This window comes from Prunus persica, chromosome G1 (assembly GCF_000346465.2).
Source record: "Prunus persica cultivar Lovell chromosome G1, Prunus_persica_NCBIv2, whole genome shotgun sequence".
NCBI classification, from domain to species: Eukaryota; Viridiplantae; Streptophyta; class Magnoliopsida; order Rosales; family Rosaceae; genus Prunus; species Prunus persica.
Genome location: NC_034009.1, coordinates 24679088 through 24695439, shown reverse-complemented (window position 1 = coordinate 24695439; position 16352 = coordinate 24679088). Strand labels below are relative to the sequence as shown.

At 39.1% G+C, this 16352-nt stretch overlaps 2 protein-coding genes across 4 annotated transcripts; one reads left to right on the top strand and one right to left on the bottom strand.

Moving 5' to 3' along the window:
- On the bottom strand, positions 268 to 4072 carry LOC18788922 (ankyrin repeat domain-containing protein 17). 2 transcript variants are annotated; one of them, XM_020561521.1, is made up of 4 exons: positions 3221 to 4072; positions 2525 to 2800; positions 2156 to 2293; positions 268 to 2032 (listed from the first exon to the last, which is right to left on the bottom strand). In XM_020561521.1, exons 1-4 carry the CDS (start codon positions 3545 to 3547, stop codon positions 485 to 487), a joined length of 2289 nt encoding a protein of 762 aa, XP_020417110.1. In that variant the 5' UTR covers positions 3548 to 4072; the 3' UTR covers positions 268 to 484. The 2 variants fall into 2 exon arrangements, with proteins under 2 accessions (XP_020417110.1, XP_007226672.1); XM_007226610.2 differs by having other exon boundaries at positions 268 to 2029.
- LOC18791686 (NADH dehydrogenase [ubiquinone] flavoprotein 1, mitochondrial) lies at positions 11311 to 14956 on the top strand. 2 transcript variants are annotated; one of them, XM_020565692.1, is made up of 4 exons: positions 11311 to 11552; positions 12467 to 13937; positions 14621 to 14644; positions 14682 to 14956. In XM_020565692.1, the coding sequence occupies exons 1-2, from the start codon at positions 11550 to 11552 to the stop codon at positions 13922 to 13924; spliced, it is 1461 nt and encodes a 486-aa protein (XP_020421281.1). In that variant the 5' UTR covers positions 11311 to 11549; the 3' UTR covers positions 13925 to 13937; positions 14621 to 14644; positions 14682 to 14956. The 2 variants fall into 2 exon arrangements, with proteins under 2 accessions (XP_020421281.1, XP_007222426.1); XM_007222364.2 differs by having other exon boundaries at positions 14621 to 14956.

Genomic DNA, 16352 nt, shown 5'->3' with positions numbered 1-16352 from the left:
TACCCAACAATTTCAATGGAAGAGATTTCCAGAAGCCTTCAGAAAATATTGGTCTCCAAAAACCGTTTGGGTTTGCATATGCGAATTATTCCAGTTGATCATGACAATATTCCCGTCCATCTGCACTTGAGTTGGATCTCCCTCCCCGCACATTAGAGTAATTAGAATATCACCTTGTAAAAATAAAATAAAATAAAAAGTTTGAGTTTGATTATCAAAAGCTTTCCCAACATTTATTCTTTGGTCAAATTTAAATTAGTAAACTACTTATTTGACTGAGTTTAAGACCTTTTGTGGAAAAGTTATTACTTAATTACAAAGATTTCATATTCAGAGGGGGCTGTTTAATTTCTACTTGTGGGAGTGAGTGATCTACAACGCATAAGGATAAGAAATACAACAAACAAGTACAATGAGATGAACAAAAAGCATAAAAAAAACTGCTTCAATTGAACAAGAGTCTCCCATGCACAGCTTCATTCATTCATTCTTGCCAGTTTCCAAAAACAGCTTTCATTGTCACAAGCTTGATCCCTCTCACCCACAACTGAGCCATTTCAATCCCACTTTCACACACAAAATGCAGCTCCTTGTTCTTTGTGGTCACCACATGGAAGAGTCCAGGTTCATCAGTATCGAATTTCCTCCTACGATTCCATCGAAACGAATCGCTAGCCCCAACCTCGGCCTTTTTGCAAATCACCTTTCTCTTGCTTGACTTCCCCCACTGCAAAATCCCAACACTCCCCACCATTTTCAAGACTTTTCGATGGGGAGCTCCTTTGCCGCACTTTGTGTGCTTCTTCACATGAGTTCCACCCAACACAAGTTTTCTTGCAAGCTCATCCAATATCACATTCTCTGCATCCTTCCCAGTTCCACTTTTCCTTGCAAGCAAAAGTGCCGTCTCATGTCTTGCATTCACAATGTCACATCTAGCCTCGAAAGAAATCAAAAGCCCGCAGACCATAGCATGGCCTCCTCTTGCTGCTAACATCAATGGAGTATATCCATCAGCATCAGGAGCGTTAATATCTTGCCCTCTGATTATCAATGTATGAACAAAATCAAAGTCTCCATGCTGTGCTGCCTGGTGTAGAGTGTAAAACGCAACGGCACTATCAAATTTCTTTCGAGGTGCATGTTTAACCATTAATTTTTCAAATTCTGCACCGTTTTGATTTATTTCTAATAGTTCCTTTATGTTCTGACCATGTTTGTTCTCTAGGTTCATGTCAGCCCCAGCATGGATAAGCAATTTGAAAGCTTCCAGGTAACCACCTGCTGCAGCTATCATGACAGCTGAGTTTCCATTTTCATCTTGCTCGTCGAGATCAATGTCTGCTCCCTCAATCAGTTTCTTCAAAGCCTCAACATCATTTGCTCGAGTCACAAACATTAGAGGAGAGAATATTGATCTATTGCTTGATTGGACATCCTTCCCAGATCGAATCATGTCTAAAACTGCTTGTCGGAAGCCAAGAGCCCACCTAGCTGACTCAGCAATTGAGCTTGCACTATGACCAGAAGAATTGACCAGGCCAAAATCAGCACCATCTGCAGCCAAAATTTTTAGGCATTCCTGATGCTTATATCTAGCACAGATCATTAGTGCAGTTTCTCCCGATCCTGTTTGAGAGTTTACATCACACCCATCATTAATCAGTCGTTGCAGAACCGCAGGTAATCCAAGCCGTGAAGCCAAGTGAATGGGGCAGTCAGTTTTTGAAGTTGTCGTCTTAATCGGAACTTCCACATCCGCGCCACTATTCAAAAGCACATCTACTGCTCTTTCATTGTTACATAAGATGGCATGGTGAATGAGAGTCCTCCCAAAGTGAGGAATGTTAGGGGAGAGGTGTTGCAAGAGCAAGCGCAAGATAGCACCACTGGCTTCAAAGTACTCCACAGCACACCAGGTCACACTGTAAGGCTCAGCTAGTCCTGCACCCACCCGAAATTCTTCCCCGGTACTTACATCCCAGGACCAGCCCCCAAGACTCACTTTTATATCTGTTCTAACTCCAGCCTGCTATTTTGTTGCAAAACATACATAACATTAGATATAAATGCATAAACAACCTCTGCTCCACCTTACAATTTGCTTCATAGGAAAAGGTATGCATAGTATTCCAAGTGAAGGGTCAGTGCTAACCTGCAACAAGAGTCTGACAACAGAAATCTGCCGGCTAACAATGGCAGCAACAAGCGCATTACAGTGAACATTGGTGTATAGAGATGGCCTACAAGATTGAAGCAGTGCTCGATCAGTTGCATCGACATCCACCCCACACTGCCACCAATCAATAGCATCACTGTCATCAAACAAAATTATAGGTTCAACCCATTACAGAAGACATATTTTCACGATGGTAAGTTGGCAACCTTGCTTTGCTTATACTTCACAGCTATATAATGTTGTTGACATGATTTAAGGGTCATGTTTTAGGCAATCTGTAGACTGAGATTAATTCAAGTTAAACCATAATGGATTTCCAATTAGTCTATCATGTTCAAGAGTTACCTTGATGAGTGTGTCAACTACATGGACAAAGCCTCTGCAGCAAGCAGATACAAGAGCGTGTATTGCAGCTTGAGGGCGGATCAAATCGGATCCCATGAGCATCTCGGCAGGCCTAGCCCTGCCCAAGTAGCTTGCCTCCAACAAAGCCTCCTCACATGCCTGCTGAGATGCCCCGCCATTGACAAGCACCTCCAATATCTCCAAGTGGTCTTCTCTTACTGCTGCTGTTGTTGCATAGCCTCGAAACAGTTTTTGATTCACATTGGCTCCATAACCCTGTCGCATGAAATGAGAAGGAAAAAAAAAAAGAAAAAGTCATATCCATTGCTGATTTGCCGAGCAGGGATTAATCCCACCCTTCTGTGTGGGAACATACTGTAGTATTTACCTAAAACTAAATAAAAAATAAAGATGCAATTGAATTCATTGAAGCTCATAAATGCTCGATTTTCCTCAACCTCGCGTCAGTTACAGTATATACTATGATTTCAAAATAGCAGGACCAAAAATAATAAATAATAATAATAATAATCTGACACGTCAGCATGAATGTCTAAACAAAACAAGCACCATGATGCAATTTCACATCAATTTTCCCTCATTTTCCCAAGAAACAAACACAAAATACCAATTATTTTTTTTAATATTCACAACGGTCTAAATGAAAATTTTAAAAAATGATATTGATGACGTTACCAGGAGCTTCCTAACAAGCGTCAAATTTCCAGAATGAGCGGCGAGGAACAAAGCAGTGACCTGCGTCTTGAACTCCTCGTACTCGACACGAACCTCGTGCGCCGACTCGCCCTGCACCACAATCTCTGTCTTCTTCGACTTCAAGCACACTGTCCCGACGAAGTTCACGTCCACGAAAGGATCGCCCAAACACTCACACGCCGACTTCAAATCGCTGTCGTGCGAAGCGTCCACCAGGCGCTGCGAAACCTCGGCCTCGTAGTCGACCGGAAACACGTGCGCTTTGCCGGAGAGGGGTACCGCGCTCGAGTTTCGAAACACCGTCATTGGCGAAACGTTTCGTCGAATGGAAACCTCTGAAAGAGTTTCGTGGTTGGCTGGCTGGCTGGCTGGCTGGCTTTTGTGATTGTGTGTTTGCAGAGATGGCTCTGTTTTGCTTGTTCAGTGTGTTGGGCTTTTGGTGTCGGAGAGAAGCTTGAGAGAGAAAGAGAGGGAAGACATTTGTTTGCTCGGGGGGGTTGTGTAGAAATGTAAGCTAAATATTTTTGACGTTGACTTGGTCAGAAATCAAATTGTTGTACAAGTTTTTGTTTTTGTTTTTGTTTTTTTACAATGGGTCCACTGTGGGCCCCACTAATTGTGTTAAGCCAATTTCAGGCCTACAAATCTTTCTACTTTCTATCGTTTCGATTTGGGATTTGTCATTTTCTCTCTCTCTCTCTCTCTTTTTTTTTTTGGACACAATATTAGTGGCATAATTACTAGAATTCAATGGGTGAGATGATTTGTGTTTGTATTTAGTCTGTTTTAGAAAAATATAATGCGTATTCCATATAATGAATGCATCTATATATATAAAGCAAAAGGCAGAGAATGGTGAAACATTCAAAATACCAGAAAATGCCCTTTGTTAATTCAAACATTAAGAATTGAAATTATTAATTAAATGAGGATAATATGGTAAATTCACATTTTTTAATATTAAAAAAATTAAAATTAGAAACAAAATAAGATAATAGGTCCTACTTTTATGAAACATAACTACCCTATTATCTTTTATTAATTCTAAAAATAAAATTAAAAAAAAAAACCAATTGGCACATGCGTGAGCATGTGTCAAGGGGCTAGTTTTATGAAAAAGAAAAGTCAAGCAGATTTAAATGAGGTGTTATGCATAGAGAAAAAATTAAGCAAATTATGATAGATAAAATCAAAATAAAGGATCTGAATCTAATTTTTAAATCGTACAAAAATGTGTTGGTATTATTATTATTTAAGGAGGATGAAAAAATGATTAGTATAAAGCTTATGATTATTTTTTGTTTTGTTGAATGTTAGGTAAAATGAATATTATAAAAATAAATAATTGATGCTTGATCAAGAAAAGAGAAAGAAATTTGGCAACCAAAAAAAAGAAAGAAAGAAGGAAAAAGTGTTCCTTACAAAGATGGAATTACAATCACCTAATCCGATTAAATTTTTTGCTTATATCCAATGAACCAGATGATTAGATTTCATATAAAAAAACTGATGTCTTTGTAGGCGTTACATATGCTCTAAAATCATTTCCATTTGAACTGACTTAAAATTTGGAAATGATTTATCCAGATTCAGCCGTCAAGCCAAATTCTGACCAACCAAAATTGTATTGCTTAATCGAAATGGTTTTGCAACTGGCCGAGCACAAAAAATATATAAAATTATTTTTCTGATATCGTTTGAGAGAAAAATTTAGAAGTATGAATCATAAAAGCACTTATGAGAGAAGAGTTTCTTATCAAAGCAGTTCCACACGAACTCTAAGAGAAGTATTTTTTATCATAGTAATTCCAAATAAACTCTAAATCATGCTCACCGATGTAGACTCTGATGTAAACTAAATTAAAAGTGATTATCGATACAGCCAAAGATTAGTTCTTATTTTTAACGACATAGGATTCCATGGACTTTGCTTGTCCCACGTACACATAGCGTTCAACAACTTCAACTCATCTACTGCCGGATTTAGCCTGCATTTCATGTCTTCTTGGAGTCACAATAACTCACCATTATAACATTATTGTTAACATTTTAAAAAAAATTATATGCAATGTGGAGGTTGCTTACTTGTTTTGTTTGCGCAAATCCCTATCTATCCACACAAAGTCATAACATTGGTGGCCTGCCGCTTAACCCTAATTTCTTTATTGCATTAAGTTTAATTGAGAAACAAAGGATGGCTGCCTACTCTGATATGTACACTTAACTATGGAAAAGGGGTGTCAGCAAGTCAGCATTTCCAACTTAACAAAAGACATGAAAACTGGATGGGCTACATTGGGCAAGTTAGCATGTTGCCATGGCAGCAATATTAATTTTTTCTTTATTCCAAACAAAACTTAAACAAAAAAAGATTAATCTTAAAGGTTCGTTTTGGTACTTTTAGAGTCATAGTAAAATCAGGGAACCACATTTTTGTATTCAAACAACATTCAGAACAATTTCACATTTTAATTCACTTGATATGTACAGATCAACTTACAACCATATAGGTATTAGGTTAAGTAGCAGATGTGTATATTTTGACATGTACACCACCTTACCAAACTACGTATCATAAAAAATGAAGGCTTTGTTTAGGATAATTCCGAGCAAAATAATGCTCGTACGAAATATAGGTGTCAAACAAGCGGCGCAAGGTTGGCCTGATCAGTTACAGTTGGTCCATTTAATAAATCGATCGTGCCAGGCCTGTCCATTTATGAAAATCGCCAATTTCGAGTCGTGCTCATGTCGGGCCACTAAACGAGGCAAGATAGGCCCACACCAAAATTTGACTTATGTATTGCTTCTTCTTCTCTTTTTTTTTGGTAATGTTTTTACAACTTCATTTAAATCGTTTTTTTTTTTTTTACAATTATGTTTATATAAAAAAGATTTATTATTTGTTGAAAAAAGAGGTCAATAACTTCATTCAACCTCGCTACGAACTTATATCCAGCCACCCGCCCAGCTGCTAGTTGACTATGCATGCTTACATTGGCTATGTCGGTGTCACCCAGACATTTAGTACTTCTATTTGATTGCAACGTTTGGCACAGTGCTGCTATTTTAGGGGCTTTTCGTCAGTTTTCACATGCCATTCATATTCCTCACTTGGGAGGTACATTCCTCGTGTGCATATCTTATTGGTTTATCCTTAGAGGTTTCATGGTGCAGTCTTGGTGGCTAGTTATGGTTGTGTCGTACAACTCACTTATGGTACTGCTTATTATCCTTTGGTACTTACTACCAGAGAAATGGAGTGTCGTTACTGCTTGCTTCACCACTACCTTACCAAATTACATGTCGTAAAAAATGAAGGTTTGTTTAGGGGAGTCTTAGGCAAAATAATGTTGTTATGGAATAGAGGTGTCAAACGAGTCATGCCAAGCAGGGCTGGTCCATTTAGAGTTGGCACATTTAATAAACAGGCTATGTCAGTGCCGTCAATTTATGAAAATCACCAATCCCAACACAAGCCCACGACCCGAGCAATTATGCAATGGCGGACCTATTAAGGCCGCGTCTTTGTTCTTTTACTTTCATTTATTTTTATATTACTCCATTTACTTAAGTTTACAATACAAATAAGGAAGTACTCCCTATTTGGATTCAAATAAAAATACTAGAAAATCAAATTCCCACCAAATCAAAAAATGAAAAATCGGTTTTAGTGCAAAATACAATTTAGGCTAAAAATAAAGTCAATATACTTCATACTAAAATCCCATAAAATCAAGTTTTCTTATTTGATGTGTAAGGAATAAAAGCAGCCAAAAATTATCTTGAGAAAATGATTATTCCGAAAAACCATTTTTCATACTTAGCCCATATTTTTACATAAAATAATTTTTCATGTATGATATGAATGCATGAAGGGACATAAAGTCAATCTAGGTAAAAAAAACCTTACATGTTCAATCTACAAAGAGTTTTACAAGAATAACCAAACTCTATTGTATTGAAGAAATATTTGCTTGAATAAGCTCCCGCTAAGACAGTACTCATAAGGGTCCAAAGTTTGAGAGTTAAAACAACGCGTTTGTTTTTTTGTTTTCTTTTTATAAATAAATCCTGGCCAAAATTGCACATCCGCTAAAAAATTCCTGGGTCCGCCAGTGCCCATATGGGCTCGACTCGTGCTAGTGCCGGGGCACTAAACGAGTGAAAATAGGGCCATTCCAAATTTGACTTATATATTGCATCATTTTTTGTAATTTTTTTACCACTTCATTTACATCTTTTTTACCACTTCATTTACATCTTTTTTACAATTATGTATATACAAACAAGATTGATTATTTGTTGAAAAAAGAGGCTAATAACTTTATTCAATCTCGCCACAAATGCTCGAACTTATATCCAGCTACCTATCGAGCTGCTAGTCGACTATGCATGCTCACATTAGCTATGCCAGTGGGACCCCGCCATTTAGTACTTTTCTTTGATTGCAACGTTTGGCTTGGTTCTGCTGTTTTGGGGTTTCGTCATTGTCAGCTCTCACCTGCCATTCATATTCCTCACCTGGGAGGTATGTTGTTCGTCTCCATGTCTTATTGGTTTATCCTTAGAGGTTTCGTGGTGCATTCTTGGTGGCTAGTTATGGTTGTGTCGTACAACTCCCTTATGGTACTTCTCATTATCCTTTGGCACTTACTACCAAAGAAGTAGTGTGTCATTATTGCTCGCTTCACCTCTACTGTTCGAGCAGAAATTCTTACAATAAGAATATCTTCCACAGGTTCTCGACTTTACTCCGCGTGCCGAATCACTAAACGGGTTGAGATGGTCCTACTTTAAACTTAACTTATGTATTGCATTTTTTAATATAATTTTTTTACCTCTTCATTTAAATATTGTTTACAATTATGTAAATATTTATTATTTGTTGAAAAAAGAAACCAATAAATTTATTCAACCTCGCCGTGAATGCTCGAACTTATACCCACCCACTCTCTGAGCTGTTATTTGAATGTGAATGCCCATACGGGCTATGCAGGTGTGTCCCCACCATTTACTACTTCTCTTGATTGCAACATTTGGCGCAATGTTCTTATTTCTGGGAGTCCTCGTTGTCAGTTTTCACCTACTATTCATATTCCTCACCTAGGGAGGTATGTTGTTCGTGTGGATTTCTTATTAGTTTATCCTTAGAGAAGTGGAGTTTCGTTACTGCTTACTTTACCACCACCTTATCCCTTACCAAACAACATGTCGTTAAAAATGAACGCTTTGTTTAGGGGAGTCTCGAGCAAAATAATGCTCGCATGGAATATAGATGTCAAATGAGTCACGCATAGCTCGCCTAACTCGTTTAGAGTCTACGCATTTAATAAATAGGTCATGTCGGGCCTATCCATTTATGAAAATCACCAATCTCGGCCCGAACCCGCGACCCTAGCCCATATGAGCTCAGGTCGGGCCACTAAACAGCCCGAGATGGGCCCACTCCAAATTTGACTTATGTTTTGCATTTTTTTTTGTAAGTTTTTTACTATTTCATTTAAAAGGTTTTTTTATTTTATATTTTTACAATTATGTATATATAAAAAAGATTTATTATTTGTTAAAAAAAAGAGGCCAATAAGTTTATTCAACCTCATCGCGAATGCTTGAACTTATATCTAGTCACTTGTCGAGCCACTAGTCGACTGTGCATGCCCACATTGGCTATACTGGTGTGACCCCACCATTAACTACTTCTATTTGATTACAACATTTGGCATGGTGCTGTTGTTTTGTGAAGGGCTCCTTCGTTCTTACTTTTCACATGCCATTCATATTCCTCACCTTGGGCGGTGTTTTGTTCATGTGGATATCTTATTGGTTTATCCTTAGAGGATTCTTGGTCCATTATCATACAACTTCATTCTGGTACTTCTCATTGCCCTTTAGTTTTTACTACCAAAGAAATGGAGTGACATTACTGCTTGCTTCACCACCACCTTACCAAACTACATGTTGTCAAAAGTGAAGGCTTTGTTTAGGGGAGTCTTGGGCAAAATAATGCTAGTATGGAATAGAGGTGTTAAACAAGTCGTGACGGGCCAGGCCGGGCCATTTAGAGTTGTAGCATTGAATAAACAGGTCGTGCGAGGCCCGTTCATTCATGAAAATCAACAATTCCGGCCCGAGCCCATGATCCTAGCCCATATGGGGTCGTGACGTGCTTGTGCCAAACCACTAAACGGGTTGAGATACGCCCACTCCAAATTTGACTTTTGCATTGCGTTATTATTATTTTTTAATTTCTTTTATCACGTCATTCAAATCTTTTTTTTACAATGTATATACAAATAAGATTTATTATTTGTTGAAAAAAGAAGCCAATAACGTAATTCAACCTCGCCGCGAACGCTGGAACTTATATCCAGCCACCAACCAAGCCGTTAGTTGACTGTGCATGCCCACACGGGCTATGCCGGTGTGTCCTCACCATTTACTACTTTATTTGATTGCAATGTTTGGCCTGGTGCTGCTATTTGATTGCAATGTGTCGTACAACTCCCTTTTGGTACTTCTCATTGCCCTTCGGCTCTTACTACTAGAGAAATGGAGTGTCGTTATTGCTTGCTCCATCACCACCTTACCAAACTACATGCCTTAAAAATGAAGGATTTGTGAAGGGGAGTCTCAGCAAAGTAATGTTAGTATGGAGTAAAGGTGTCAAACTGGTCGTGCCGTACCGGGCTAGTCCCTTTAGAGTCGGCTTATTTAATAAACGGGTCATGTCGGGCCCTTCCATTTATTAAAATCACCAATTCCGGTTGGAGCCCACGGCCCTAACCCATATGGGTTCTCGTCGTGCTCCCACGTCAAATTTGACTTATGCATTGCATCTTTTTTACCACTTCATTTAAAATGTTTTATTTATTTATAATTATGTATATACAAACAAGATTTATTATTTGATGAAAAAAAAAGCCAATAACATTATTCAACCTCGTTGCGAACGCTCGAACTTATATCCAGTTACCTGCCGAGCTGCTAGTCGATTATGCATGCCCACATTGGCTATATTGGTGTGATCCTGCCATTAACATCTTCTCTTTGATTGCAACATTTTGCATAGTGCTGCTGTTTTGGGGAGGGGTCCTCATTGTTAGTTTTCACATGCCATTCATATTCCTCACATAGGGAGGTATGTTGTTCGTGTGGATATCTTATTGGTTTATCCTTAGAGGATTTTTGGTCCATTATTGGTGGCTAGTTATGAGTGTGTCATACAACTCTTTTCTGGTACTTCTTGTTGTCCTTCGGCTCTTACTGACAGAGAAGTGGAGTTTCGTTATTGGTTGCTTCACCACCACCTTACCAAACTACATGTCATAAAAAATGAAAGCTTTGTTTAGAGAAGTCTTGGGCAAAATAATGCTAGTATGGAATAGCGGTGTCAAACAAGTCGTGATGGGCCGAGCCATTTAAAGTCGTTGTATTTAATAAATAGGCCCATTCATTCATGAAAATCACCAATTTCGGCCCCGAGCCCACAGCCTTAGACCATATGAGCTTGGGCCATGCTCGTGCCAAACCACTAAACGGGCTGAGATTGTCCCACTCTAAATTTGACTTATGCATTGCATTTTCTTTTTTGTGTGTAATTTATTTTACCATATCATTTAAACCCAAGACCCTAGAGGCATATGCATGAGAGAGAGAGAGAGAGAGAGAGAGAGAGAGAGAGAGAGAGAGAGAGAGAATGAAGCTGACATGCAACCACTAATGCTGAGGCTTTATCACTCAGTTTTCAAGGCTAATCTTTTTTTCTTCACAGTTCCAGTATGATATTGCATTGTTGTCAAAACATCTACAGAAGAAATAAAAAAATTCACTCAAACGGTTGAGTTTAGTATGTAAATTTTGCAAACTCAATTTTTAAATCCTGAAACTGCCATTGGGCTCAACTTCGATATCTCTCTATTGGTCGAAGATACTCAAGGCCGACAACTAAGCCCATAATATCTTTAAAATTGAAAACCCAACCCAAAATTTCATGATAAAAAAGACGTAGAGAAGTAGGTCCAAATCATGACCGTTGATCGGTGGACACAACTGGAACAGCAGAGCATCTCTACGTGTAATATAAGCTCATCACAAACGCTCACTCAATCTCAGCCGTTCATCGCCGACGTCATTAAATCGTTTTGACCATTTTATTCGGATGGTCCATTTTGCATATCAAGGTTCGTGAACTGGAGCTCTCTCCATTTCCCACCTAAGCATTCTCTCTCCTTCTCTCTCTCAGTCTCGTTCTCGTTGATTGCCTGATTCGGCGACGCATCGAGGTTCATCTGCCGCAGTTCTTGCCATGGTAAGCAATCAATTTCTCTATCCGCCCACATCTTTTGTTGAATTTTATTTTTGAGGCTTAACATTCACTGCCCTAGGTTTCACTCTGATTCAAGCTCATTTCCATGTTTCTATCAATCCATATTTGTTTTGTATATTATTTTATTCCGAAATGTGTTCTTTAGTAGATCTGTGGGTTTTTCTTCTTTTCCTCGATTTGCTATCTGATTGGTAACTGGGAAAATTGAGCAAAGGAGCTGGAAAGGGCGATAAAATTTAATTATGAACGGGTTTTTAAGGTATTTAATACCTGTTGGAGCTCTCCTTAGCTAAGCCCATCTTTTAATTAGGCTTGATTGAAGAAAGGTTTTGACTTTAGGTTCCAAATTGGTTACGAGTCTTTCAGTGGACATCTTTATCATCCCCATTATCACCATTTTCTTTTTGTCTTAAAGCTGCTTTGAAATATAGTGGTGATTAGGGAATCACCTTAGGCTTCTTGGATTAATCCAATTTTTGTCTTGGGTGAGTTTTGTGTGAAACTATCTCCCAGGTCAAACGCATGTAGTTTGGTGTAGAGATAAATAATAGGGAACACAGAGATAGTTAAGATAATTCTAGAAATGCTGAATCGAAGATGTACAAGCCACATTTCAATCTTCTAGTGCGTGTGCTCGTATTGCCATCTTCATTAAATATAAAGAATCTATAAGAAAATAAATGTTGCGTGTAGGCCACACTTTATCGTAATATTAATGTTTCATTATGGTTGCTGTGCTGTAATTTGATGTTGGATTTTTTCATCCATGTTTTTTGGAAGTTGTTTCATGTGAACTGTAGTTTTATTTTGATTGTTAACTCTGAAGAATACATGTTAGAGACACAGTTCACTATGGGGAAATGAACTGATCTGACTTCTTTATTGTTAATTCATAGGCACCCATCAAGGGTATTCTTTCTCTGCCGAGAGCAGCTTTAGCTCGTCATCATGGTGAGAAGTGGGGCCTAGGGTTGAGATCATTCAGCACTCAGGGTGCAACAACTGCTACTACTCCTCAACCTCCACCACCTCCCCCACCTCCAGAGAAAACCCATTTTGGTGGTTTGAAAGACGAAGACCGAATTTTTACCAACTTATATGGGTCGCATGACCCATTTCTCAAAGGTGCCATGAAACGAGGTGACTGGCACAGAACCAAAGATATAGTTATTAAAGGTGCTGATTGGATTGTCAATGAAATGAAAAAGTCTGGCCTCCGTGGACGTGGTGGTGCTGGTTTCCCATCTGGCCTCAAATGGTCTTTTATGCCAAAAGTATCTGATGGACGTCCTTCCTATCTTGTTGTCAATGCTGATGAAAGTGAACCTGGAACCTGTAAGGACAGGGAAATTATGCGCCATGATCCACACAAACTTTTAGAGGGTTGCCTGATTGCTGGCGTTGGGATGAGGGCCAGTGCTGCTTACATCTACATAAGAGGTGAATATGTGAATGAACGGATCAACCTCGAAAAGGCCAGAAAAGAAGCCTATGAAGCTGGGTTACTGGGCAAAAATGCATGTGGATCTGGTTATGATTTTGATGTTCATATCCACTTTGGTGCTGGTGCTTATATTTGTGGTGAAGAAACAGCGCTTCTGGAGAGCCTTGAAGGGAAACAGGGGAAGCCACGATTGAAGCCTCCTTTCCCTGCTAATGCAGGGTTATATGGCTGCCCCACCACTGTTACAAATGTGGAAACGGTGGCTGTTTCTCCCACCATTTTAAGGCGTGGACCAGAGTGGTTTGCCAGTTTTGGGAGAAAGAACAATGCAGGGACAAAATTGTTTTGTATTTCAGGACATGTGAACAAGCCTTGCACAGTTGAAGAGGAGATGAGTATACCCTTGAAAGAGTTATTAGAGAGGCACTGTGGAGGTGTGAGGGGTGGATGGGACAACTTGCTTGCAGTAATTCCAGGTGGTTCATCTGTTCCACTACTTACCAAGGATATATGTAATGATGTATTGATGGATTTTGATGCCCTGAAGGCTGTCCAGTCAGGATTGGGGACTGCAGCTGTTATTGTGATGGATAAATCAACTGACATTGTGGATGCAATTGCGAGGCTTTCTTACTTCTACAAGCACGAGAGTTGTGGGCAGTGCACACCATGTAGGGAAGGGACAGGATGGCTTTGGATGATCATGGAAAGAATGAAAGTCGGGAATGCAAAGTTGGAAGAGATTGACATGCTTCAGGAGGTGACCAAGCAGATTGAGGGGCACACAATCTGTGCTTTGGGGGATGCTGCTGCCTGGCCTGTGCAAGGTCTAATAAGGCATTTCAGGCCAGAGCTTGAGAGGAGGATCAGGGAGCGTGCAGAGCGGGAATTGCTGGAGGCAGCTGCTTGAGTGCTTCTCTCAGGTTGCTTCTTGTATCTATTCTGCATTCATTTCTTCATTCAATTTCTAAAAGTAAGAAACTTAAGGAGGAAAACTATACAAATAACTTCCACTTGCTGCACTTTGGAATATATTTGTTATTTTGTTGTAAGACCACCCATCAGGTGGCCTGATCTGGTTTTCTGAACCTATACACATATGTGGGTTCTCTTGGATTTAAGGAAAGAAAAGTAAAACATTAGAAGGATGTCTTATATGTTCATGTTGAGCAATAAACTTGCTACACTGTAGTCTTTTCTTTTCTTCGTTCAATGGTTGACTGGATATATTACTTGGGAGATATACTATGTTCTACCTTCGAACTAAGATAGTGAATTGCGGAGATCTCAACTGGCAATTTTGATGTTAATATGATCAAGTTAAGAACACTCAGAAAGATAAGTAGAAGATTAACTAGCATTGCTGCTTCCATGTCTAGTGGACTTGATGCATCCGTCTTTGTCTTCTGAGTAAATTTAGATGTCATTGACAGAACTTTTCAGTGTATGTGGGGGGGGGGGGGGGGTGGTGGGGTGGGGGTTGGGTTAAATGTTTTCTTCTTTGATACATGAGATCACTAGGTTGCTGTTGGCTAACCCTTTGACATTTTTCTATGGGCTAAAGCATTTATCACTTGGTATAATAAAGGATTTTTCTGCTTTGTAGGTTAAAGCTTGTATTGGTGGAAATCATGGAATAAAATAAAATATGTACCCCAGATTTCGGGAAGATAGGTTACTCGGGCGGCAGCTGGTGGTCCAGCTGCTCGTGTTTGTTTTTAAGCTGTATCAACTCTATGACCTCACTGTCCCAGAGAAACACTGATTTATTGTGGAAGTGTCTGGGCAGGATATTTATGTTGTGGTGTTTCCAGATAATGTTTTCCTTACACAGTTGGAATTTTGTTAATAAATTTTGTTTTTCTTTCCCCGTTTTATGTAATGAGATTAATAAAGTACTTGGGCCCCGTTTGGTAGGCTAGACTGGACTGGATTGCATTAACCTCTCTATACTAGATTGGACTGGATGGGATTTGATTGGATTTTAAGCAGCTGTTTGGTGCAGTAACCACCAAGATGAGATTCTCTGGACTGACAAAATTTGCAGAATAAAAAAATTACAAATAAATGTATAAAAATTATAATAATGCATACAAATCTAACCAATTCGCATATCCAAGAACAATCATAATTTTCACAAAATCGACACAAACAATGACATGCAAAATATTTCATTTACAAAAACAAAACAAAAGAAATATATTATTTGAGTTGAGATATGATACTGAACTACTGAGAAATGAAAACAAAAATATATCTCAACTCAATGTTTCCTTTAGATTGTCTTTTCATCGCAATTTTTTCTCAGGAAACAAACACAGAGAGAGAGAGAGAAAGAGAGAGCATATGCCAAGCGATTCTTATAATGGAAAAGCTTGGCCAGACCGACGGGAAGCGGCGACGATCTGCGCAACGCAATCTTGCTGCGGTTCCTCCATGCCTTGGTCTGCGCGATCCGATGCTGCTGCAAGAGGAGAAGATAGAAGGCGTCAAACGAGAGGAGGAGCTCGCTCTCGCAAGATGACGCGGCTTCTAAACCCACGTCTGGGCTTGGGTTTCATAACTTTAGTTATTTGGGACTTGGATCCAAAGACCCATATCCAGTCTGAGACACATTTAAGCTCACCAAACAATGGTTAGGATTCATGTCCATTTTAATTGGAAATATCCCATTCAGTCCAGCCCACCAAACAGGACCTTAGGGTAGAGTGTATAGATGGGATTGTCAACGTTTTTCTTCTGCAGCTTGAGATGATTGACCTAAAATACGGATACATACACACACGCAATAAGCTAAAGGGTGTAAACTGTGTAATACTAATTATCACCAAGTTGAGCTTTCGGCCTTGACGGCCGTTACATTTCTGGTTGTTGAATTGAGAAGATTGGGCTAAGGACTAAGCCCAAACTCTAAGGTTGTCATGATCCCCAGCAATGGTTCATGCGTCAAACCCAAGAGTCAAAAGCATTCAAGAATTTGTTGACCAAAAAAATAAAGAAAAACATTCAAGAATTCACAGTAGTTGATATCTTAAGCATCCAAAATCTCCATTATCAGCCCCTGGAATTTATACCAACTACCATTTTAATCATGTTGAAATGGATGTTTTCCTACCGTTCGATAAAGAGAGAAAAAAACTTGAAATTGATGCTTCAACCTCCCGAGTCCCGACTATATGCCATAGTTGAAAACAACTCATTTAATTATAAATAATAATAAAAACGTGCGACGCCAAGAAATATGAACAAATTAAAATGAAAGTGGTGACTCGTGCCCCATTCTAACTTGTTAGCCTTGTGTTACAATCAAAGATCAACAGATCTCGAATTCGAACAAT